At 40.4% G+C, this 26081-nt stretch overlaps 3 protein-coding genes across 3 annotated transcripts; all 3 read right to left on the bottom strand.

The window, feature by feature from the left end:
- Window positions 1-2055: 2055 nt before the first annotated feature.
- Window positions 2056-4160, bottom strand: LOC121398151. The gene is made up of 4 exons (XM_041576851.1): window positions 3876-4160; window positions 3564-3750; window positions 2931-3026; window positions 2056-2630 (listed from the first exon to the last, which is right to left on the bottom strand). Exons 1-4 carry the CDS (start codon window positions 4156-4158, stop codon window positions 2270-2272), a joined length of 927 nt encoding a protein of 308 aa, XP_041432785.1. The 5' UTR covers window positions 4159-4160; the 3' UTR covers window positions 2056-2269.
- A 3579-nt stretch (window positions 4161-7739) lies between these two features.
- On the bottom strand, window positions 7740-9716 carry LOC121398154. Its single transcript, XM_041576854.1, has 4 exons — window positions 9432-9716; window positions 9120-9306; window positions 8493-8582; window positions 7740-8192 (listed from the first exon to the last, which is right to left on the bottom strand). Exons 1-4 carry the CDS (start codon window positions 9712-9714, stop codon window positions 7832-7834), a joined length of 921 nt encoding a protein of 306 aa, XP_041432788.1. The 5' UTR covers window positions 9715-9716; the 3' UTR covers window positions 7740-7831.
- A 3409-nt stretch (window positions 9717-13125) lies between these two features.
- Window positions 13126-15290, bottom strand: LOC121398152. Its single transcript, XM_041576852.1, has 4 exons — window positions 15006-15290; window positions 14694-14880; window positions 14064-14156; window positions 13126-13763 (listed from the first exon to the last, which is right to left on the bottom strand). The coding sequence occupies exons 1-4, from the start codon at window positions 15286-15288 to the stop codon at window positions 13403-13405; spliced, it is 924 nt and encodes a 307-aa protein (XP_041432786.1). The 5' UTR covers window positions 15289-15290; the 3' UTR covers window positions 13126-13402.
- Between the last annotated feature and the right edge of the window lie 10791 nt (window positions 15291-26081).

Here is a 26081-nt window from a genome sequence, read left to right on the forward strand (position 1 = left end):
TCATAATGGGATAATTGCTTTCACCTGTTGATGATGTCATAATGTCCAGTTAGTTACCATAGTAACTTTGATGTCATAATGGCTATATTTGTTACCATAGCAACAGCTCTGTTGATGCCAACAGAGCACAACAACAACAACTGCAATTTCAGGAGAATAGGAGAGGCCTGAATAGAATGATCAGTAATAAAAAGTAGCAATAACAATACATGTTAAGCCTTACAGAGCATTTGTTTTTTTTAGATGGGGGTCAGTGACCTCCATTTAAATCTGGAAAGAGACAGAAAAAGAAGAAGGCAAATAATTCAAAAACTATAAAAAAAGAAAAAGTGAAGGCCAATTGAAACATTGCTTAGAATTGACCATTCTATCACATACTAACTTCAATGTTAACCACCTTTTTAACAGTGCAATAAACCCCTGATTAATTAATTTGATCAGCCCCATCTAGCAAGTTGATCACAATAATCACCACTATACACCGCCATATAACTTTGCTCTGCAGAGGCAAATACCACACGGCACTGCAAAAGCCTATAGTAAACTTTTAGTATCTTTGTCCCCTACATTCATTTGGCAATTAACAAGTATATCTTTCTGATGTTCAAGTCTTGTAAAAGAGACGGCCCTTGCAGCCGGATCATTGTGAGAAAGGCTATATGTTTTATCAATCATTTGTCATCTGCTATCGGCTCCAGAGAGGAGTTCATTCTTTATTAATCACTTTATTTGGTGTCTGGCCAGCAGGGCCGGGCCAAGGTAGTTTGGCACCCTAGGCAAGGGTTCAGGTCCGGACTGAGAATTAAAATAGGTCCTGGCATTTCAGGTACACAGAGGCTCAATCAGCCCCCACCAGCCCACTAAATACTGACTTTCTATTGGACTTTATAGCAGCCCCTTTGGCATTTGCCAGAACCCACAGATTGCCAGTCCGGGCCTGCAAGGATTCCAATCAGCGCCGTCCTGCATTAGTATTTCCTACCTTACCATTATGGTTTTTTATTATTGAATGAAACTTTTCATTTATATAAATATCAATCTGAAAAAAGCACTTACTGACACCCGTTAATTGTCACGTTATGGTGTCATGTACCTGTGCCAGCAGCCATCACTTTGCCCCAATGCAACATTGCCAGCAGCCATCACACTGCCCCCATGTACCTGTGCCAGTAGCCATTATGCATCAATATTGCCCAAGGCCCAAGTCCCCCATCTGTACCTGTGCCATGTCAGCAGCTATTATGCATCAATATTGACACCAAGGCCCAAGCTCCCCCCATCTGTACCTGTGCCAGGAGCCAATATGATAGCCATCAATATTGCCCCTATGACTGTGCCAGCAGCCATTAGCCATCAATGTTGCCTCAAGCCCCCCATCAGTACCTGTGCCTGCAGCCATTATGTATCAATAATTAATTGTCCCCAAGTCCCCCCATCTGTACATGTGCCAGCAGCCAATGAGGCTTGAGCCCATATCAATCAATACTGACAAAGCCCTACCTGTACCTATGCCGCCCAGCAGCCATTTACCGGCAATGTAGCTGCCGGTAATTTGTAATACCATTTACAAAAGCCCGCCGGTGAAAACGTACATTTTCTTCGGCTTCTTTTTCCATCACGGCCCGCCCCTTTAGATCCCACCCACACCACTGGCCGGTCATTTATTTATTTTTTTTAAAAGGTGGCAACCCTAGTAATCGGACATGGCCCCTGAAATGTATTGTTTTGAAACTGTTAGGGGCATATTTATCAAGGGTCAAATTTCAAAATTGAAAAACTTCAAAATTTGAATTCAAAAAGACCAACTGAAATTAAGTCGAAGGTTTTTTGGCTGAAAAGGTCCCTATTTGGCCGATTTCAAAATCTACGTTTTCCCCCAAAAAACTCTGATTTTTGAAAGTCCAGCAATTGACTCCAAATAGGTTCTAGAAGGTCCCCCATAGGCTAAAACAGCAATTCAGCAGGTTTTAGATGGGAAATAGCTCGAAATTCTGATTTTTTGAATTTGAAAATTCACCTTGACCTTTGATAAATCTGCCGCTTAGTGTATCTTTTTAAATGTCATGGTATGTCTTCCATTCCCAAGAAATTCAAACAAATGCATCGTCGATACCCCCAAGACTCCACATTAGTCACTAATAATAAAAGCTGAAATAAAAACGACTGTATTCCACAAATATTTTTGGTACAGGATAAATTTATTTATTTTGAAAATATATCCGCTGAGGCTGATTAAACATGTCAAGTCTTCTTAGTCACTTTCATCCGCCTAACCGAGTTTCTCACTTGATTCCTCTTCTGAACTCGTTTCGCTTTCATATTCTGAGGCGGATTTTTTGGATTTATAAGTCTCCCAATCATCGGATTTATCAGACTCCAAATCATCGGATTTATCAGACTCCGATTCAGCGGACGTAAATTTCGCTTCCTCCTCTTCCTTCGATCTATCACTGGTTGTCTCATCCTCAATATGGACACTATCCTTCATAGATTTCTCTTCCTCCTCTTCGCTCTGACTGTCAGTCGTTGTCTCATCCTCAATATGGACACTATCCTTCATAGATTTCTCTTCCTCCGTTTCGCTCTGACTGTCAGTCGTTGTCTCATCCTCAATTTGGACACTATCCTTCCTGCAAACAAAATAAGGACAATACATTCTAATACTCTTCAGAATAAGAGGGACTTTTATCAGACAAATAACCCAATAAAGCAACTCGCTTTAATTCTATAGAAAATTCCCAATCATCTTCTTTACTGAAATAAGAGCAAACTTGTATGTTGCTAAATAAGTTGTAATAAATGAATTCTTTAAAGGCCTGTGCTAGACTATTCCACCCCACACACATTCCCCTGTTTTTATTTCTGTTACATACAAATGTATAGAATCAAAAGCTTTAGGGAATAAAGCAAATATTCTGCACATTACAAACCATTGAGCTGCTTTGGGGGTGTCCTCCTTTGGGGCTTCAACATCCGTGCTTTCATCATCATCATCATCATCATCATCATCAAGAAAATAGATACAACTGTAGAAAGAAAAGAAACTGTAAGGTTGCTGAACGCTTCCTTAATAGGACACTTGTAATTCTAAGCTGCTGGAAAAGAAATTTCTTTAAATGGGTAGTTTATCTTTAAGTTAACTTTTACTTATACAATGGTTATTTCTAAGCAATGTTTCAATTGGTCTTCATTATTTATTTTTTATCTTTTTGCTTTATTTTTATGCTTTTAGGCCTTCAAATAGGGGTCACTGACCCCATCTAATAACAAATGCTCTGTAAGGCCTCAAAGCTACTTTGTATTACTCATATTTCTATTCAAGTCCTCTCCTATTCATATTCCAGTCTCAATGCATGGTTGCTAGGGTAGTTTGGACCCTAGCAACCAGATTGCTGAAACCGCAAACTGGAGAGTTGCTGACTAAAAAGATAACTCAAAAACCACAAATAAAAAAAAAGAAAACCGATTGCAAATTGTCTCAGAATATCACTCTGTACATCATAGTAAACGTTAATTTAAAGGTGAACAACTCATTTAAAACTCCAGTCACTTGTCTGACTTACCACATAACGGTTGTTATCAGTGCCGCTACGGACAGGAATGATAGTACTGCTATCACTACAATAATCGTAGTCCTCCCGTGTTTATGATCAAGTAGCATAACAAAAAAATCAGTTTGGTTGGAGGCAGCAGTTGTACTCATTATGGATGTCGCCATTACAGTCGGTTTAACGTTGGCACGGGAGGCACCTATATAAAAAGAAAGACGGGTAAGTGACGGCTGATATTTACAACACCACAACTATATAAGAAATATTATCACTTCCATATTACAAAGAATAGAAATAGTATAAAGTGATGCATGTAGAGCTCACCTGAGGCTTGCTTTTGGTCTGAAATGGTAATTGTGGTTTTGGGATAGGCTTCGTGCAAGCTGCCATCTAGTGCCATCCATACTTCATAAACGCCCGTGTCTTTGGCGTCGACGGGATCGATAATCAAGGTGCAGTTGCCTTTCTTTACAAGAGGTACAAAGAGCCCAAATCTGTGGCCGATCTCTGGGTTCCTTCTGATTCCCTCGCTGTTCAGTTGGATGATAGGGGTGTATCTTCCTTCCTCTAAAGAGAGTTTACCCCATTCCAGTTTTACTTTAGTCATGTCTAGCGGATGGACTGGTAGAAATTTACAGGGTACCAGGCGCCGGGTACCTGGCTTCAGGGTCAGGTGTGTTTGCAAAACTTTGAAATTTCGGATTTGCATAGCTGAAAGAGAGTAAAAGCAGTGTACAGTTACAGTCGCTAAACAGTCTCTATAGTCACACGCAAGCGGTTCGGCATTGAACAGCCGCGTAGCTTACTAGTGGCCAATAAAGGGGTATATATGGCTTTAAACACATTTGTGTCACTAGAGGGAAATCCGTTAGAATGTTACACTTACCTGGTGCACAATTACACGACTGTATGAACATTCCAATGATTATCAAAATGTAGATGAAATAATTGTATCTGGGAGCCATCACTGCTGCACAGATCTCGCGCTTCTTCTGCTGTACGGAAGAAAAGGGTTTATTATTAATATCATGTAAATAAATGGTAGAACATAATGTAATGCCTGCACAGGCTAGACCCAAGGGTAAACCCAACCTATGAATATCTAACTCCCACTAATCGAAATCACCAACTTGTCGCCACTTTCCTAAAGAGGGAAAGGTTTTTTATTATTTGTAGCTTTTGAGTTATTTTGCTTTTTATTATATATATATATATGTATAACAATCTGGTTGCTAGGGTTCAAATTACTCTAGCAACCATGCATTAATTGGCATAAGAGACTGAAATATTAATAGGAGAGATGAATAATAAAAAGTAGAATTAACTATATATTTGTAGCCTTGCACTTGTTTTTAGATGGGGTCAGTGACCCCCATTTGAAAGTTAGAAAGAGTCAGAAGAAGGTGGCAAATAAATCAAAAGGGATGAACAAAATAAATCATGAAATCCAATTGAAAAGTTGCTTAGATTGGGGCCGTTCTATACCGTACTAAAAGTTAACTGAAAAGGCTGAGCCACACTGGCTATTTAAAAAGGCAGTTTTTTCCTACATTGTGCCCATTGGACCACTAAGATCTTAGGGGGTCTTATCATTTGAAGTTTCTTCCCCTCTGTATTTATTTAGTGTTATTCTATGTATCAGTGAATGTCTATGATAAAGCAGTTGCTCATCTGTCCCAATCTAACTTTGGAATATAGAGTTAAAGTCAATTATTATCTTGTATACTCACAGTTCTCCTCGTTATAGAGCCAGAAAAATGGTCTAATCGATGAATCTTATCAAGTTTACTTCTCTGTAGTCTGTAAATGTTTCTTTTTAAATCTTCTTGCATTTGAAAAATTTGATTGAATAAAAAACTTAAGGTATATTTGAAAATAAAGGTTAAAGAATAAAATAAGGTTTGGTCTTGTGAATATCTAAAGACAAACTGAGCTCAGAACTGGTAAATACCAGTATTAAGCCAGCTGTTGATGATGTCATAATGTTACTTGCTATCACCTGTTGACGATGTCATAATGGGATAATTGCTTTCACCTGTTGATGATGTCATAATGTCCAGTTAGTTACCATAGTAACTTTGATGTCATAATGGCTATATTTGTTACCATAGCAACAGCTCTGTTGATGCCAACAGAGCACAACAACAACAACTGCAATTTCAGGAGAATAGGAGAGGCCTGAATAGAATGATCAGTAATAAAAAGTAGCAATAACAATACATGTTAAGCCTTACAGAGCATTTGTTTTTTTTAGATGGGGGTCAGTGACCTCCATTTAAATCTGGAAAGAGACAGAAAAAGAAGAAGGCAAATAATTCAAAAACTATAAAAAAAGAAAAAGTGAAGGCCAATTGAAACATTGCTTAGAATTGACCATTCTATCACATACTAACTTCAATGTTAACCACCTTTTTAACAGTGCAATAAACCCCTGATTAATTAATTTGATCAGCCCCATCTAGCAAGTTGATCACAATAATCACCACTATACACCGCCATATAACTTTGCTCTGCAGAGGCAAATACCACACGGCACTGCAAAAGCCTATAGTAAACTTTTAGTATCTTTGTCCCCTACATTCATTTGGCAATTAACAAGTAAATCTTTCTGATGTTCAAGTCTTGTAAAAGAGACGGCCCTTGCAGCCGGATCATTGTGAGAAAGGCTATATGTTTTATCAATCATTTGTCATCTGCTATCGGCTCCAGAGAGGAGTTCATTCTTTATTAATCACTTTATTTGGTGTCTGGCCAGCAGGGCCGGGCCAAGGTAGTTTGGCACCCTAGGCAAGGGTTCAGGTCCGGACTGAGAATTAAAATAGGTCCTGGCATTTCAGGTACACAGAGGCTCAATCAGCCCCCACCAGCCCACTAAATACTGACTTTCTATTGGACTTTATAGCAGCCCCTTTGGCATTTGCCAGAACCCACAGATTGCCAGTCCGGGCCTGCAAGGATTCCAATCAGCGCCGTCCTGCATTAGTATTTCCTACCTTACCATTATGGTTTTTTATTATTGAATGAAACTTTTCATTTATATAAATATCAATCTGAAAAAAGCACTTACTGACACCCGTTAATTGTCACGTTATGGTGTCATGTACCTGTGCCAGCAGCCATCACTTTGCCCCAATGCAACATTGCCAGCAGCCATCACACTGCCCCCATGTACCTGTGCCAGTAGCCATTATGCATCAATATTGCCCAAGGCCCAAGTCCCCCATCTGTACCTGTGCCATGTCAGCAGCTATTATGCATCAATATTGACACCAAGGCCCAAGCTCCCCCCATCTGTACCTGTGCCAGGAGCCAATATGATAGCCATCAATATTGCCCCTATGACTGTGCCAGCAGCCATTAGCCATCAATGTTGCCTCAAGCCCCCCATCAGTACCTGTGCCTGCAGCCATTATGTATCAATAATTAATTGTCCCCAAGTCCCCCCATCTGTACATGTGCCAGCAGCCAATGAGGCTTGAGCCCATATCAATCAATACTGACAAAGCCCTACCTGTACCTATGCCGCCCAGCAGCCATTTACCGGCAATGTAGCTGCCGGTAATTTGTAATACCATTTACAAAAGCCCGCCGGTGAAAACGTACATTTTCTTCGGCTTCTTTTTCCATCACGGCCCGCCCCTTTAGATCCCACCCACACCACTGGCCGGTCATTTATTTATTTTTTTTAAAAGGTGGCAACCCTAGTAATCGGACATGGCCCCTGAAATGTATTGTTTTGAAACTGTTAGGGGCATATTTATCAAGGGTCAAATTTCAAAATTGAAAAACTTCAAAATTTGAATTCAAAAAGACCAACTGAAATTAAGTCGAAGGTTTTTTGGCTGAAAAGGTCCCTATTTGGCCGATTTCAAAATCTACGTTTTCCCCCAAAAAACTCTGATTTTTGAAAGTCCAGCAATTGACTCCAAATAGGTTCTAGAAGGTCCCCCATAGGCTAAAACAGCAATTCAGCAGGTTTTAGATGGGAAATAGCTCGAAATTCTGATTTTTTGAATTTGAAAATTCACCTTGACCTTTGATAAATCTGCCCCTTAGTGTATCTTTTTAAATGTCATGGTATGTCTTCTATTCCCAAGAAATTCAAACAAATGCATCGTCGATACCCCCAAGACTCCACATTAGTCACTAATAATAAAAGCTGAAATAAAAACGACTGTATTCCACAAATATTTTTGGTACATGATAAATTTATTTATTTTGAAAATATATCCGCTGAGGCTGATTAAACATGTCAAGTCTTCTTAGTCACTTTCATCCGCCTAACCGAGTTTCTCACTTGATTCCTCTTCTGAACTCGTTTCGCTTTCATATTCTGAGGCGGATTTTTCGGATTTATAAGTCTCCCAATCATCGGATTTATCAGACTCCAAATCATCGGATTTATCAGACTCCGATTCAGCGGACGTAAATTTCGCTTCCTCCTCTTCCTTCGATCTATCACTGGTTGTCTCATCCTCAATATGGACACTATCCTTCATAGATTTCTCTTCCTCCTCTTCGCTCTGACTGTCAGTCGTTGTCTCATCCTCAATATGGACACTATCCTTCATAGATTTCTCTTCCTCCGTTTCGCTCTGACTGTCAGTCGTTGTCTCATCCTCAATTTGGACACTATCCTTCCTGCAAACAAAATAAGGACAATACATTCTAATACTCTTCAGAATAAGAGGGACTTTTATCAGACAAATAACCCAATAAAGCAACTCGCTTTAATTCTATAGAAAATTCCCAATCATCTTCTTTACTGAAATAAGAGCAAACTTGTATGTTGCTAAATAAGTTGTAATAAATGAATTCTTTAAAGGCCTGTGCTAGACTATTCCACCCCACACACATTCCCCTGTTTTTATTTCTGTTAGATACAAATGTATAGAATCAAAAGCTTTAGGGAATAAAGCAAATATTCTGCACATTACAAACCATTGAGCTGCTTTGGGGGTGTCCTCCTTTGGGGCTTCAACATCCGTGCTTTCATCATCATCATCATCATCATCAAGAAAATAGATACAACTGTAGAAAGAAAAGAAACTGTAAGGTTGCTGAACGCTTCCTTAATAGGACACTTGTAATTCTAAGCTGCTGGAAAAGAAATTTCTTTAAATGGGTAGTTTATCTTTAAGTTAACTTTTACTTATACAATGGTTATTTCTAAGCAATGTTTCAATTGGTCTTCATTATTTATTTTTTATCTTTTTGCTTTATTTTTATGCTTTTAGGCCTTCAAATAGGGGTCACTGACCCCATCTAATAACAAATGCTCTGTAAGGCCTCAAAGCTACTTTGTATTACTCATATTTCTATTCAAGTCCTCTCCTATTCATATTCCAGTCTCAATGCATGGTTGCTAGGGTAGTTTGGACCCTAGCAACCAGATTGCTGAAACCGCAAACTGGAGAGTTGCTGACTAAAAAGATAACTCAAAAACCACAAATAAAAAAAAAGAAAACCGATTGCAAATTGTCTCAGAATATCACTCTGTACATCATAGTAAACGTTAATTTAAAGGTGAACAACTCATTTAAAACTCCAGTCACTTGTCTGACTTACCACATAACGGTTGTTATCAGTGCCGCTACGGACAGGAATGATAGTACTGCTATCACTACAATAATCGTAGTCCTCCCGTGTTTATGATCAAGTAGCATAACAAAAAAATCAGTTTGGTTGGAGGCAGCAGTTGTACTCATTATGGATGTCGCCATTACAGTCGGTTTAACGTTGGCACGGGAGGCACCTATATAAAAAGAAAGACGGGTAAGTGACGGCTGATATTTACAACACCACAACTATATAAGAAATATTATCACTTCCATATTATAAAGAATAGAAATAGTATAAAGTGATGCATGTAGAGCTCACCTGAGGCTTGCTTTTGGTCTGAAATGGTAATTGTGGTTTTGGGATAGGCTTCGTGCAAACTGCCATCTAGTGCCATCCATACTTCATAAACGCCCGTGTCTTTGGCGTCGACGGGATCGATAATCAAGGTGCAGTTGCCTTTCTTTACAAGAGGTACAAAGAGCCCAAATCTGTGGCCGATCTCTGGGTTCCTTCTGATTCCCTCGCTGTTCAGTTGGATGATAGGGGTGTATCTTCCTTCCTCTAAAGAGAGTTTACCCCATTCCAGTTTTACTTTAGTCATGTCTAGCGGATGGACTGGTAGAAATTTACAGGGTACCAGGCGCCGGGTACCTGGCTTCAGGGTCAGGTGTGTTTGCAAAACTTTGAAATTTCGGATTTGCATAGCTGAAAGAGAGTAAAAAGCAGTGTACAGTTACAGTCGCTAAACATTCTCTATAGTCACACGCAAGAGGTTCGGCATTGAACAGCCGCGTAGCTTACTAGTGGCCAATAAAGGGGTATATATGGCTTTAAACACATTTGTGTCACTAGAGGGAAATCCGTTAGAATTACGACATTTACCTGGTGCACAATTACACGACTGTATCAACATTCCAATGATTATCAAAATGTAGATGAAATAATTGTATCTGGGAGCCATCACTGCTGCACAGATCTCGCGCTTCTTCTGCTGTACGGAAGAAAAGGGTTTATTATTAATATCATGTAAATAAATGGTAGAACATAATGTAATGCCTGCACAGGCTAGACCCAAGGGTAAACCCAACCTATGAATATCTAACTCCCACTAATCGAAATCACCAACTTGTCGCCACTTTCCTAAAGAGGGAAAGGTTTTTTATTATTTGTAGCTTTTGAGTTATTTTGCTTTTATTATATATATATATATATATATATATATATGTATAACAATCTGGTTGCTAGGGTTCAAATTACTCTAGCAACCATGCATTAATTGGCATAAGAGACTGAAATATTAATAGGAGAGATGAATAATAAAAAGTAGAATTAACTATATATTTGTAGCCTTGCACTTGTTTTTAGATGGGGTCAGTGACCCCCATTTGAAAGTTGGAAAGAGTCAGAAGAAGGTGGCAAATAAATCAAAAGGGATGAACAAAATAAATCATGAAATCCAATTGAAAAGTTGCTTAGATTGGGGCCGTTCTATACCGTACTAAAAGTTAACTGAAAAGGCTGAGCCACACTGGCTATTTAAAAAGGCAGTTTTTTCCTACATTGTGCCCATTGGACCACTAAGATCTTAGGGGGTCTTATCATTTGAAGTTTCTTCCCCTCTGTATTTATTTAGTGTTATTCTATGTATCAGTGAATGTCTATGATAAAGCAGTTGCTCATCTGTCCCAATCTAACTTTGGAATATAGAGTTAAAGTCAATTATTATCTTGTATACTCACAGTTCTCCTCGTTATAGAGCCAGAAAAATGGTCTAATCGATGAATCTTATCAAGTTTACTTCTCTGTAGTCTGTAAATGTTTCTTTTTAAATCTTCTTGCATTTGAAAAATTTGATTGAATAAAAAACTTAAGGTATATTTGAAAATATAGGTTAAAGAATAAAATAAGGTTTGGTCTTGTGAATATCTAAAGACAAACTGAGCTCACAACTGGTAAATACCAGTATTAAGCCAGCTGTTGATGATGTCATAATGTTACTTGCTATCACCTGTTGACGATGTCATAATGGGATAATTGCTTTCACCTGTTGATGATGTCATAATGTCCAGTTAGTTACCATAGTAACTTTGATGTCATAATGGCTATATTTGTTACCATAGCAACAGCTCTGTTGATGCCAACAGAGCACAACAACAACAACTGCAATATCAGGAGAATAGGAGAGGCCTGAATAGAATGATCAGTAATAAAAAGTAGCAATAACAATACATGTTAAGCCTTACAGAGCATTTGTTTTTTTTAGATGGGGGTCAGTGACCTCCATTTAAATCTGGAAAGAGACAGAAAAAGAAGAAGGCAAATAATTCAAAAACTATAAAAAAAGAAAAAGTGAAGGCCAATTGAAACATTGCTTAGAATTGACCATTCTATCACATACTAACTTCAATGTTAACCACCTTTTTAACAGTGCAATAAACCCCTGATTAATTAATTTGATCAGCCCCATCTAGCAAGTTGATCACGATAATCACCACTATACACCGCCATATAACTTTGCTCTGCAGAGGCAAATACCACACGGCACTGCAAAAGCCTATAGTAAACTTTTAGTATCTTTGTCCCCTACATTCATTTGGCAATTAACAAGTATATCTTTCTGATGTTCAAGTCTTGTAAAAGAGACGGCCCTTGCAGCCGGATCATTGTGAGAAAGGCTATATGTTTTATCAATCATTTGTCATCTGCTATCGGCTCCAGAGAGGAGTTCATTCTTTATTAATCACTTTATTTGGTGTCTGGCCAGCAGGGCCGGGCCAAGGTAGTTTGGCACCCTAGGCAAGGGTTCAGGTCCGGACTGAGAATTAAAATAGGTCCTGGCATTTCAGGTACACAGAGGCTCAATCAGCCCCCACCAGCCCACTAAATACTGACTTTCTATTGGACTTTATAGCAGCCCCTTTGGCATTTGCCAGAACCCACAGATTGCCAGTCCGGGCCTGCAAGGATTCCAATCAGCGCCGTCCTGCATTAGTATTTCCTACCTTACCATTATGGTTTTTTATTATTGAATGAAACTTTTCATTTATATAAATATCAATCTGAAAAAAGCACTTACTGACACCCGTTAATTGTCACGTTATGGTGTCATGTACCTGTGCCAGCAGCCATCACTTTGCCCCAATGCAACATTGCCAGCAGCCATCACACTGCCCCCATGTACCTGTGCCAGTAGCCATTATGCATCAATATTGCCCAAGGCCCAAGTCCCCCATCTGGACCTGTGCCATGTCAGCAGCTATTATGCATCAATATTGACACCAAGGCCCAAGCTCCCCCCATCTGTACCTGTGCCAGGAGCCAATATGATAGCCATCAATATTGCCCCTATGACTGTGCCAGCAGCCATTAGCCATCAATGTTGCCTCAAGCCCCCCATCAGTACCTGTGCCTGCAGCCATTATGTATCAATAATTAATTGTCCCCAAGTCCCCCCATCTGTACATGTGCCAGCAGCCAATGAGGCTTGAGCCCATATCAATCAATACTGACAAAGCCCTACCTGTACCTATGCCGCCCAGCAGCCATTTACCGGCAATGTAGCTGCCGGTAATTTGTAATAACATTTACAAAAGCCCGCCGGTGAAAACGTACATTTTCTTCGGCTTCTTTTTCCATCACGGCCCGCCCCTTTAGATCCCACCCACACCACTGGCCGGTCATTTATTTTTTTTTTTTAAAAGGTGGCAACCCTAGTAATCGGACATGGCCCCTGAAATGTATTGTTTTGAAACTGTTAGGGGCATATTTATCAAGGGTCAAATTTCAAAATTGAAAAACTTCAAAATTTGAATTCAAAAAGACCAACTGAAATTAAGTCGAAGGTTTTTTGGCTGAAAAGGTCCCTATTTGGCCGATTTCAAAATCTACGTTTTCCCCCAAAAAACTCTGATTTTTGAAAGTCCAGCAATTGACTCCAAATAGGTTCTAGAAGGTCCCCCATAGGCTAAAACAGCAATTCAGCAGGTTTTAGATGGGAAATAGCTCGAAATTCTGATTTTTTGAATTTGAAAATTCACCTTGACCTTTGATAAATCTGCCCCTTAGTGTATCTTTTTAAATGTCATGGTATGTCTTCCATTCCCAAGAAATTCAAACAAATGCATCGTCGATACCCCCAAGACTCCACATTAGTCACTAATAATAAAAGCTGAAATAAAAACGACTGTATTCCACAAATATTTTTGGTACAGGATAAATTTATTTATTTTGAAAATATATCCGCTGAGGCTGATTAAACATGTCAAGTCTTCTTAGTCACTTTCATCCGCCTAACCGAGTTTCTCACTTGATTCCTCTTCTGAACTCGTTTCGCTTTCATATTCTGAGGCGGATTTTTTGGATTTATAAGTCTCCCAATCATCGGATTTATCAGACTCCAAATCATCGGATTTATCAGACTCCGATTCAGCGGACGTAAATTTCGCTTCCTCCTCTTCCTTCGATCTATCACTGGTTGTCTCATCCTCAATATGGACACTATCCTTCATAGATTTCTCTTCCTCCTCTTCGCTCTGACTGTCAGTCGTTGTCTCATCCTCAATATGGACACTATCCTTCATAGATTTCTCTTCCTCCGTTTCGCTCTGACTGTCAGTCGTTGTCTCATCCTCAATTTGGACACTATCCTTCCTGCAAACAAAATAAGGACAATACATTCTAATACTCTTCAGAATAAGAGGGACTTTTATCAGACAAATAACCCAATAAAGCAACTCGCTTTAATTCTATAGAAAATTCCCAATCATCTTCTTTACTGAAATAAGAGCAAACTTGTATGTTGCTAAATAAGTTGTAATAAATGAATTCTTTAAAGGCCTGTGCTAGACTATTCCACCCCACACACATTCCCCTGTTTTTATTTCTGTTACATACAAATGTATAGAATCAAAAGCTTTAGGGAATAAAGCAAATATTCTGCACATTACAAACCATTGAGCTGCTTTGGGGGTGTCCTCCTTTGGGGCTTCAACATCCGTGCTTTCATCATCATCATCATCATCATCATCAAGAAAATAGATACAACTGTAGAAAGAAAAGAAACTGTAAGGTTACTGAACGCTTCCTTAATAGGACACTTGTAATTCTAAGCTGCTGGAAAAGAAATTTCTTTAAATGGGTAGTTTATCTTTAAGTTAACTTTTACTTATACAATGGTTATTTCTAAGCAATGTTTCAATTGGTCTTCATTATTTATTTTTTATCTTTTTGCTTTATTTTTATGCTTTTAGGCCTTCAAATAGGGGTCACTGACCCCATCTAATAACAAATGCTCTGTAAGGCCTCAAAGCTACTTTGTATTACTCATATTTCTATTCAAGTCCTCTCCTATTCATATTCCAGTCTCAATGCATGGTTGCTAGGGTAGTTTGGACCCTAGCAACCAGATTGCTGAAACCGCAAACTGGAGAGTTGCTGACTAAAAAGATAACTCAAAAACCACAAATAAAAAAAAAGAAAACCGATTGCAAATTGTCTCAGAATATCACTCTGTACATCATAGTAAACGTTAATTTAAAGGTGAACAACTCATTTAAAACTCCAGTCACTTGTCTGACTTACCACATAACGGTTGTTATCAGTGCCGCTACGGACAGGAATGATAGTACTGCTATCACTACAATAATCGTAGTCCTCCCGTGTTTATGATCAAGTAGCATAACAAAAAAATCAGTTTGGTTGGAGGCAGCAGTTGTACTCATTATGGATGTCGCCATTACAGTCGGTTTAACGTTGGCACGGGAGGCACCTATATAAAAAGAAAGACGGGTAAGTGACGGCTGATATTTACAACACCACAACTATATAAGAAATATTATCACTTCCATATTATAAAGAATAGAAATAGTATAAAGTGATGCATGTAGAGCTCACCTGAGGCTTGCTTTTGGTCTGAAATGGTAATTGTGGTTTTGGGATAGGCTTCGTGCAAGCTGCCATCTAGTGCCATCCATACTTCATAAACGCCCGTGTCTTTGGCGTCGACGGGATCGATAATCAAGGTGCAGTTGCCTTTCTTTACAAGAGGTACAAAGAGCCCAAATCTGTGGCCGATCTCTGGGTTCCTTCTGATTCCCTCGCTGTTCAGTTGGATGATAGGGGTGTATCTTCCTTCCTCTAAAGAGAGTTTACCCCATTCCAGTTTTACTTTAGTCATGTCTAGCGGATGGACTGGTAGAAATTTACAGGGTACCAGGCGCCGGGTACCTGGCTTCAGGGTCAGGTGTGTTTGCAAAACTTTGAAATTTCGGATTTGCATAGCTGAAAGAGAGTAAAAGCAGTGTACAGTTACAGTCGCTAAACAGTCTCTATAGTCACACGCAAGCGGTTCGGCATTGAACAGCCACGTAGCTTACTAGTGGCCAATAAAGGGGTATATATGGCTTTAAACACATTTGTGTCACTAGAGGGAAATCCGTTAGAATTACGACATTTACCTGGTGCACAATTACACGACTGTATGAACATTCCAATGATTATCAAAATGTAGATGAAATAATTGTATCTGGGAGCCATCACTGCTGCACAGATCTCGCGCTTCTTCTGCTGTACGGAAGAAAAGGGTTTATTATTAATATCATGTAAATAAATGGTAGAACATAATGTAATGCCTGCACAGGCTAGACCCAAGGGTAAACCCAACCTATGAATATCTAACTCCCACTAATCGAAATCACCAACTTGTCGCCACTTTCCTAAAGAGGGAAAGGTTTTTTATTATTTGTAGCTTTTGAGTTATTTTGCTTTTTATTATATATATATATGTATAACAATCTGGTTGCTAGGGTTCAAATTACTCTAGCAACCATGCATTAATTGGCATAAGAGACTGAAATATTAATAGGAGAGATGAATAATAAAAAGTAGAATTAACTATATATTTGTAGCCTTGCACTTGTTTTTAGATGGGGTCAGTGACCCCCATTTGAAAGTTAGAAAGAGTCAGAAGAAGGTGGCAAATAAATCAAAAGGGATGAACAAAATAAATCATGAAATCCAATTGAAAAGTTGCTTAGATTGGGGCCGTTCTATACCGTACTAAAAGTTAACTGAAAAGGCTGAGCCACACTGGCTATTTAAAAAGGCAGTTTTTTCCTACATTGTGCCCATTGGACCACTAAGATCTTAGGGGGTCTTATCATTTGAAGTTTCTTCCCCTCTGTATTTATTTAGTGTTATTCTATGTATCAGTGAATGTCTATGATAAAGCAGTTGCTCATCTGTCCCAATCTAACTTTGGAATATAGAGTTAAAGTCAATTATTATCTTGTATACTCACAGTTCTCCTCGTTATAGAGCCAGAAAAATGGTCTAATCGATGAATCTTATCAAGTTTACTTCTCTGTAGTCTGTAAATGTTTCTTTTTAAATCTTCTTGCATTTGAAAAATTTGATTGAATAAAAAACTTAAGGTATATTTGAAAATATAGGTTAAAGAATAAAATAAGGTTTGGTCTTGTGAATATCTAAAGACAAACTGAGCTCACAACTGGTAAATACCAGTATTAAGCCAGCTGTTGATGATGTCATAATGTTACTTGCTATCACCTGTTGACGATGTCATAATGGGATAATTGCTTTCACCTGTTGATGATGTCATAATGTCCAGTTAGTTACCATAGTAACTTTGATGTCATAATGGCTATATTTGTTACTATAGCAACAGCTCTGTTGATGCCAACAGAGCACAACAACAACAACTGCAATTTCAGGAGAATAGGAGAGGCCTGAATAGAATGATCAGTAATAAAAAGTAGCAATAACAATACATGTTTAGCCTTACAGAGCATTTGTTTTTTTTAGATGGGGGTCAGTGACCTCCATTTAAATCTGGAAAGAGACAGAAAAAGAAGAAGGCAAATAATTCAAAAACTATAAAAAAAGAAAAAGTGAAGGCCAATTGAAACATTGCTTAGAATTGACCATTCTATCACATACTAACTTCAATGTTAACCACCTTTTTAACAGTGCAATAACCCCCTGATTAATTAATTTGATCAGCCCTATCTAGCAAGTTGATCACGATAATCACCACTATACACCGCCATATAACTTTGCTCTGCAGAGGCAAATACCACACGGCACTGCAAAAGCCTATAGTAAACTTTTAGTATCTTTGTCCCCTACATTCATTTGGCAATTAACAAGTATATCTTTCTGATGTTCAAGTCTTGTAAAAGAGACGGCCCTTGCAGCCGGATTATTGTGAGAAAGGCTATATGTTTTATAAATCATTAAAGGGGTTGTTTCCCTTTCAATTAACTTTTAGTATGACGTAGAGAGTGATATTCTTAGACATTTTTTTTTTAGTTATTTCACTTTTTATTCAGCAGCTCTCCAGTTTGCAATTTCAGCTATTTGGTTGCTAGGGTCCAAATGACCCTTGCGACCATGCACTGATTGTAATAAGAGGCTGGAATATGAATAGGAGAGGCCTGAATAGAAGGATAAGTAATAAAAAGCGATAACAACACATTTGTAGCCTTACAGAACTTTTGTTTTTTAGATGGGGTCAGTTACCCCAATTTGAAACATGGAATTAGTCAGATCAGGGGGGTAACTACTGGTGGAGCTATAGCACCCGGGCTCTCCAGACGCTTGCGCAGATGCAACCTGCAACCTGAGGGGGCCAGGCCTGATCCTGCTTAGTTATGTTACAGAGTCAGAAGAAGGCAAATAATTATATATATGTACTATATAAAATAACTATGTTGAAAAAAATAAAGACAAAAACCAATTGAAAAGTTGCTTATAATAAGCTATTCTATAACATACTAAAAGATAACCTGAAGATGACTCACTGCTTTAATATTCTACTCCAGTGACTACAATTTGCTTAACCTACACCCAGGGAAGATACACCTCCTCTTTAGAAAAACAAATGAGTCCAGATGACTTTTTCTACAGACTGTCATGTCTTTGCTACATCCAGAGATCCATTCTACCTCCCTGTTATGGCCACATATGCAGTAAAGTAGCCTACAAAGTACTATCCAGGTGTCCAACTTAAAGCTGCTGATGGAACGTTTCTGAGCTGCAAAGTTTTTTTTATTATGAAACCACATAACGAATTGCCATAATTAATGACGCCCTTTGGTGTTATGAACAGTGGTTCAAGTAAAGGGGAACAGGGAAGGTTTTTTTTATATATTTGTTAGAACTGCTGTTGTCCCAGAATTTGTTGAACACTACCCCTTTCACTTAAAGGAGAACTAAAACCTAACTAAAGAAGTAGCTACAAATGTTGTACATTATGTTTTGTGCTTCTGTACCAGCCCAGCCCTTTAGCAGTAATGATCTGTGTCTCCAAAGATGCCCCAGTAGCTCCCCATCTTCTTTTCTGCTGATTCACTGCACATGCTCTGTGCTGCTGTCACTCACTGAGCTTAGGGACCCACTCACAATATACAGTACAGATAGAATAGAAATGTCACAATATAAGGCTGATTAGTAATTGATACAGATAATTACTACATGGCAGCACAGAAACCAGTGCAATTAGCATTAGAATTTAATAATCAGCAAACCTGTAGCATCAGCTTATATTACAGCCAGGGAAGCTCATTTTCTGCTGGATAATTAGTGACGAGCCCTAAGCTTAGCTTCTCAACAGCCAATCAGAGCCCACTGAGCATGTGAGTGTCACAGACACTTTCCAAGATGGTGACCCCCTGTGACAAGTTTGAAGTCCTGAATCATTGCTGCTATTGACAAGCTGAAACTTTAGCCTCGTGCAATAAGTTCACTATATAATATATGGCATTTTTAGCCGTATTAATTTTTAGGGTTTAGTTATCCTTTAAACAGCTGCATCTAAAACTGGATAGAGAATGATGTATAGTCTCTGTACAGTACTGCTAAATATGTAATATATAAATAACAGAAAACAGTGTCAGCCTGGGACACCAGGGGCCAGGGCAGACATCAGGGGTGGGACAGGGGGGAGAGTTGTAGGGGGCCCCGAGGGTAAGGGGGGGTCCTGGCCACCAATTGTATTATAATGTGGGTGGGGGGGGGCCCTGGCTACTAATTTTTTTTTCTCATGTGGGGTCCTAGCCACCAATATTTTTTAATGGGGGGGCCCTCGCCACAAATGCTTTTTTATGGGGGGCCCTGACCACCAATATATTGTTTTTTTAACATGTGGGAACCCTAGCCACCAATATTTTTTTTGTTTTTTTACTGTGTGGTGGGGGGTGGACCTGTGTGGTGGGGAGGGCGGACCTGTAGGTGGGGCTTATGGTGGGCGCAGCCCAGGGGGCCCAGGAAATTTTGTCGTACGGGGCCCTGCGATTTCTGATGGCGGTCCTGCCAGGGGCCCACCCAAAAACCTTTGACCAGGGGCCCACCAATTAATCTTAGACCAGGGGCCCACTCTTAGTACTATTTTTCTTCATCTCATTACTTACCTCTATTCTCCTAGTCTCTTTTCTTTACATACTATACTCTTATTTTAACATCTATTTAGCCTCTTTGTTCTCCTGGGACCACCGGGACTTTGGTATCCTGGTGGGCCAGTCAAACACTGATGGAAAATAAGAATTAGCAAGGAGAAAGATTTATACAGTCTTTATTTTGGGAGCTGTCCAGTTGACTATAGTGCTGAATATTTTCTATATGATCAGCCCAGTGCAGGTCTTTCTGCTGCCTGGCTGGACACTATATCATAGACCAGTGATCCCAACAAGTGGCTTGTGAGTAACATGTTGTTCTCCAGCCCCTTGGATGTTGCTCCCAGTGGCCTCAAAGCAGGAGCTTATTTTTGAATTCCGGGCTTGGAGGCAAGTTTTATTTGTATAAAAACCAGGTGTACTGCCAAACAGAGCCTCAATGTAGGTTGACACCCCACATAGGGGCTACCAAATGACCAATCACAGCAGCCCAAGAGTATCTTTTATGCTAATGTTCCCCATCTCCTTTTACTACTGAATGTTGCTCATGGGTTCAAAAGGTTGGGAATCCCTGTCATAGACTATACGTAGAAAATCATTTATAAAGTCACTGTTTATACAGTTTCCCATGCATAGATGTTTTTTTAAAGAAGAAATAAAATTGTCTATTTCTGGCAATAGATTTTCTTCAAGATTCCCATCATCAATGATTGTCTGGGGACTACAACTTCTTCAGAATTAAAGTTGAACAAAACCCAACACTGTACTGCGTTAGACAATATTACACACTGCTTTCAGGAGCAAATAGCTACTTTTGGCGGTGTCGGTTTAATAACAATCCTTTCCCTAATCGCAGCAGGTTAATACCAGTAATGTTCAGAGGTGCACTGCAGCGAAGAAGAAAAGCACAATAGGATGCAGAAATGTTGAAAAGGGAAAACAGTTAAGGCAGGCGGAAAGCTCTGTGGCAGCCTGGCTTCCAACTGCCGCCTTGGGAGTCGTTTTATAGCCCCCCGTCAAAATAATGCGTGAGTTCTAAAGATGACAGATCAGGGCTAAATAGTCCAGGCCATCCCTGTGATTGCAGTATATTGCTCACCAGGTCGAAACCCCCCCATGGTGGGAATATTTCGGGGGCATTTATATCCCATCAACAATCCCTCTAATGGGACTGTACTGTAAATGGGCACTTAACGGCAGATGCACACGGAACGCGACTCCCGCTGAAAGCTGCCAAAGTAATAAAGAAATACTGCTAGCGGCAGCGGCTGTCAAAATAAAGAGAAAACATTACTAGATAAATGGCTAATACGATTGCATGGAAGATTTGTGTCACACGGGAAGATTAGTAGCCGCTACTTGTAGCTGGACAGTGGTGGGTTCTTTCTAGGAAATTAGAATACTCGTCCTATGGATATGAAGAGCCCTTCTCATAGTAGTGATGTGCGGGCCGGACCTATACACGCAGGTCGGGTGGGTTCGGGCCCCCCTCGCCCTCTTCTCTGCGTCAAATGAAGGCTTCCGACTTCTGGGTTCTACTTTTATAGACGCTGTGCCTGTTCGCCCCGCCCCTTTTGTGACATCATCGGCGGGGCGGCACAGGGAAATCCTGACCCGCACATCACTATCTCATAGGATCCAGCTGTGCCCCACTGCAACCATAAAAGTGGTTGTGGCTATTATGGATTAAGGTGTGACCAATATGGACTGGGGGCACGGTCGAAGGGCAGCACCCTTTCCCAGAATTCCAGTGTAGAGCTGAGATTGTGTCATTTCTTAAAGGGATACTGTCATGGGAAAACATGTTTTTTCCAAAAAGCATCAGTTAATAGTGCTGAACTGATACTGAAATCCAATTCTCAAAAGAGCAAACAGATTTTTTTTATATTCAATTTTGAAATCTGACATGGGGCTAGACATATTGTCAGTTTCCCAGCTGCCCCAGTCATATGACTTGTGCCTGCACTTGGCAGGCTGTTGTTTCTCCTACTCAATGTAAATGAATGTTTCTCAGTGGGACCTGTATTTTACTATTGAGTGTTGTTCTTAGATCTACCAGGCAGCTATTATCTTGTGTTAGGGAGCTGTTATCTGGTTATCTATTGTTCTGTTGTTAGGCTGCTGGGGGGGGTGATATCACTCCAACTTGCAGTACAGCAGTTAAGAGTGTCTAAAGTTTATCAGAGCACAAGTCACATGACTGGGGGCAGCTGGGAAACTGACAATATGTCTAGCCCCATGTCAGATTTCAAAATTGAATATAAAAAAATCTGTTTGCTCTTTTGAAAAATGGATTTCAGTGCTGGAGCAGTACTATTAACTGATGCATTTTGAAAAAAAACATGTTTTCCCATGACAGTATCCCTTTAAGGTGGACATACACGGGTCAATAAAAGCTGCCGACAGATCAAGTCGGCAGCTTATTGGCTCGTGTATGGGGGCCCTTCGACCGGCTTCCCCAATCTATATCTGGCCAAGAGTTGGCCAGATGTCGATCAGGCAGTGGTAAAAATCCTGTCTGATCTGTTCATTGTTGCGGTCCTGTGATCTGACTGCCCGTATGCATTTATTATGATCCGATATTGTGCACCTTGCCCATATTGAGGAGAGATCTGCTAGTTTGGCCACCTTTAATAATGATGTGGGATGCTTTAAAGTGGCCAAACACGCAGGCCCGGATTTGTGGAAAGGCCACCAAGGCCCAGGCCTAGGGCACAGGATTTTAGGGGGACGGCATGCTGCTCAATCACACCCACATTTTTTTCAGAAACACTGGGGATGCACAGGAGATATGATAGTTTTTTAAATTTCCCATGCGCCAATACCTATTGCTCCGGTCCCAATGACAAAAATTTGCCGGAATAAAGGGAAGGGGGAGCGGCGAATGCCAATGGGCCTATGTAAATCTGTAGAAGATTTAAGAGAATAGCACAACACCATGTATGTTGCAGGTGGGTAGCTTACCCCTTTTATTTAAAGTGACCACCTGTGCATCAACGTTTCGGGGGGATTAACCCTCCCTTCGATCTACACACAGAACCTATGTAAATCTGGCCCTGCATACATGGGCAGTTTTAAGCCGCCGATTTGGGTCCTTTAGACTGATTTGGCAGCTTATCTGCACATGTATTGGACCCTTCAACAGGCCTCCCCAATCAATATCTGGCCAAAAATTGGCCAGATCTTGATCAGGGGAGGCTTGATTTTTCTGTCAGATCTAGGACAGCATCGGCTCATTAATGTGGTATGACTTTTCGTATCCCCTTCGTTGTAATGCAATCGCTTGACCCTAGGGCCAAGTGATCGCATTACCACAATATTACCCCCAACCAGGGAGGGTCTGTTGGAGGGAAGATATGCTCGTTTGGTGAGCTAGCCAAACGAGCGAATCTTAGGTGCAAGTAAGCTACATCCATGGGCGCGTCGCCAATGAGGCGAGTTGAGAAACTCGCCTCATGCGGCAACGCAGGAGAGCTTTCCAGGGGCGGCAAAAAGCCGCTCCTGGTATCTTTAAGAGCCGAATTTCAGGTTTTTAAACTGGAATTTCGGCTTTACTATTGCATTAGTATTCCTGCTGGCGAGGGAGGGGCGGCATTGAAGGAGCCGTCTCAGGCGGCGCTGTAAGTAGAATCGGCGCTGGCTACATCTATTCATGCAGGTCATTGTAGGAACTCTGAAGCTACCAGGTTTCCCCAGCATCAGTAGGTGCACCTGTGCACAATTTGGAACAGGGGGTTTGGCAGCTGCAATGTTTATATTCAAGGAGTAGCTCTGGATGCAGTTACTGGGGTTTGTACTGGGGAAACTAATAAAGCCTCCATATTTCTATTTAAACATCGAAGAAGCTAAAAGGTTTAGTTCCCCTTTAACTGGGAGGTACACATACAGAAAATAAAATACAACATCATATACTGACTACAACATATAAAAGACAACAACATCCGTGAATTAAAACTGCGTCTACATTAAACACCAAAATTCAATTTTCTTTTACCATATGAGTCTGCTGGTTTGACCTGCGGTGGCATTTGTTGAACGAGAGATGGAAGATAAGGGAATAAAAAGGAGAACCATAACTCGATATAAGAATTCCTAGCTTCCGCATCACTTTTATTATTGTCTAAGTCTTCCAACTGAAAAAGGTCCTCTGAGAAGCTTTGAATGAAACACAGAGGCTCATAAATTATTTCCTCTCTTCCGTGGGACATTGGGGTTTTATTATTTATTATTGTGACATAAAAAGTGCTGAAATGCAACCAGGATTACTAATAGCATATTTGGCTGCTACAATGTAGTATTTCCTACCCATGGGCAGCATGATAATGAAGGCTTGGGGAGGCTGAGATATTCGAAAGCTGGCAAAAATAAAGTTGTATGATTCTTCATTTTGAACGATTTTCTGAGCGTGTGTGGAGTGTCCCGACATTATTTATCCCACGGCGATCTGTAGTTTAGTCGATCAGACAGGTTAGAAGATTTCTGTCAGCTAATGATAATATCTCTGGGTGTAATGACGATATCAGTGGGAGATTGTCACTACCTTTTGTCGGACAAAATGGTCATATGTTTGCCGTCTGTCGATGAATGGGCAGAACATCGTCTGATTTGCCTTTTTGCTACTTTATTTAGTCGGAATGGTTAACGGTAGGTCGGAAGATTACATTCGTCGGACATAAGGATGTATCTGCACGTCTATGGCCAGCTTAATGCAACACCAAAAAATATTCCCCAACAAACTAAACATAAAGTTGTATCCGCCATGTGTTCTGGGGTAATTATACATCAACGGAACTGTATTTATGACACTATGCATTCCAAGGGGTATTATACATGAAACTTGACTGTATGTATCCTGCCTGGTGTTCTGGGGTATTTTTATACATGAACGGCACTTTATTTATGACCCTATGCATTTCGCTGAGAAATGCATAGGGGCAAATTCACTAAAGCGCGAAGCGCCGAACGCTAGCGTTTTTTCGCTAGCGTTGGCCATTTTCGCTACTGCGCAAATTCACTAACGAACGCTGGCGTAGTTTCGCTAGTGTTACTTCGCAACCTTACGCCAGGCGAATTTTCGCTAGCGACGAAACTACGCAAATTCACTAACTTGCGCCGTGTAGCAAACGCTACCTTTTACGCTAGACTTCCTTCGCCACCTCAGACCTGGCGAAGCGCAATAGAGTAGATAGGGATTGTTTCAAAAAAAGTCAAAATTTTTTCTAAGTCCCAAAAAACGCTGGCGTGTTTTCTACATGATGGCTGATAGGCTGAAAAAGATCGAAAATTTTTTGGGGCTCCCCTTCCTCCCCCCTACTTTTCCTGACTCATGGCAACTTACCTAGACAGTGGGCACATGTGTAGGGCAAAATAAAATTTTTATTGGCAGATTTGAAGGTTTTGTAGGCATTTGTAGTGCAGATACGTATTCCTCCATTGAAATTTGAATTTCTCGCCGTATGCAAATTAGCCTTCGCTAGCGCAACTTCGCTTTATATAGCGAAACAACGCTAGCGCAACTTTGCAAACTTACGCTACCCCTGTGCGCAACTTCGCATTTTAGTGAATTTGCGGAGTGCTGGCGAAAATTCGCCTGGCGAAGTGCGGCAAAGTTGCGCCTGGCGCAACTTTGATTCTTAGTGAATTTGCCCCATAGTGTCATATCCTGCCAGGTGTTCTGGGGTATTCTACATAAAACTTGACTGTATTTATCCTGCCAGGTGTTCTGGGGTATTTTTATACATGAACGGCACTTTATTTATGATACTATGCATTTTGAGGAGTGTTATACATGAAACTTGACTGTATTTATCCTGGCAGGTGTTCTGGGGTATTATACATGAAACTTGACTGTATTTATCCTGCCGGGTGTTCTGGGGTATTTTTATACATGAACGGCACTGTATTTATGACACTATGCATTTCAAGGGGTATTATACATGAAACTTGACTGTATTTATGACTCTATGCATTCCAAGAGGTATTATACATGAAATTTGACTGTATTTATCCTGCCTGGTGTTCTGGGGTATTCTACATAAAACTTGACTGTATTTATCCTGGCAGGTGTTCTGGGGTATTCTACATAAAACTTGACTGTATTTATCCTGGCAGGTGTTCTGGGGTATTTTTATACATGAAAGGCACTGTATTTATGACACTATGCATTTCAAGGGGTATTATACATGAAACTTGACTGTATTTATCCTGCCAGGTTTTCTGGGCTATCATACATGAAACTTGACTATATTTATGCCACATTTATCCTACAACCCTCTTTGTGAAACCCTGTGGGCCCCCCCCCACGTGTTCCGATATGTACCTCCTCTTTCCACATGGGCCCATGGCTCTCAGCGAACTCTCTCCACCTGGGACCATTGGTATAAGCCAGCGAGGTGGGTGGGTCCATAGACCCGACCGCAGATCTCGGCCAGCAATTGTGCCCACAGAAGGGGTTTGGGACCCTGCAAACCCTGTCCATCAGGGAGGGAGGAAAGTCCTGGGTTGGTGGGACCCATTGGGTATTTTCCTCGCTGGCCCAGTCTGACCCTGGCAACCATGC

This window comes from Xenopus laevis, chromosome 9_10L, assembly GCF_017654675.1.
Source record: "Xenopus laevis strain J_2021 chromosome 9_10L, Xenopus_laevis_v10.1, whole genome shotgun sequence".
In the NCBI taxonomy this organism is placed as follows: domain Eukaryota; kingdom Metazoa; phylum Chordata; class Amphibia; order Anura; family Pipidae; genus Xenopus; species Xenopus laevis.

Coding starts and splice junctions, on each gene's coding strand:
- LOC121398151 (XM_041576851.1), bottom strand. CDS start 4,158: ATGACTAAAGTAAAACTGGAATGGGGTAAACTCTCTTTAGAGGAAGGA. Junction 3,751..3,875: donor AGACCAAAAGCAAGCCTCAG/GTGAGCTCTACA, acceptor CTTTTTATATAG/GTGCCTCCCGTGCCAACGTT. Junction 2,631..2,930: donor ACCCCCAAAGCAGCTCAATG/GTTTGTAATGTG, acceptor TTTTGTTTGCAG/GAAGGATAGTGTCCAAATTG.
- LOC121398152 (XM_041576852.1), bottom strand. CDS start 15,288: ATGACTAAAGTAAAACTGGAATGGGGTAAACTCTCTTTAGAGGAAGGA. Junction 14,881..15,005: donor AGACCAAAAGCAAGCCTCAG/GTGAGCTCTACA, acceptor CTTTTTATATAG/GTGCCTCCCGTGCCAACGTT. Junction 13,764..14,063: donor ACCCCCAAAGCAGCTCAATG/GTTTGTAATGTG, acceptor TTTTGTTTGCAG/GAAGGATAGTGTCCAAATTG.
- LOC121398154 (XM_041576854.1), bottom strand. CDS start 9,714: ATGACTAAAGTAAAACTGGAATGGGGTAAACTCTCTTTAGAGGAAGGA. Junction 8,583..9,119: donor CTGATAACAACCGTTATGTG/GTAAGTCAGACA, acceptor TTCTTTCTACAG/TTGTATCTATTTTCTTGATG. Junction 8,193..8,492: donor ACCCCCAAAGCAGCTCAATG/GTTTGTAATGTG, acceptor TTTTGTTTGCAG/GAAGGATAGTGTCCAAATTG.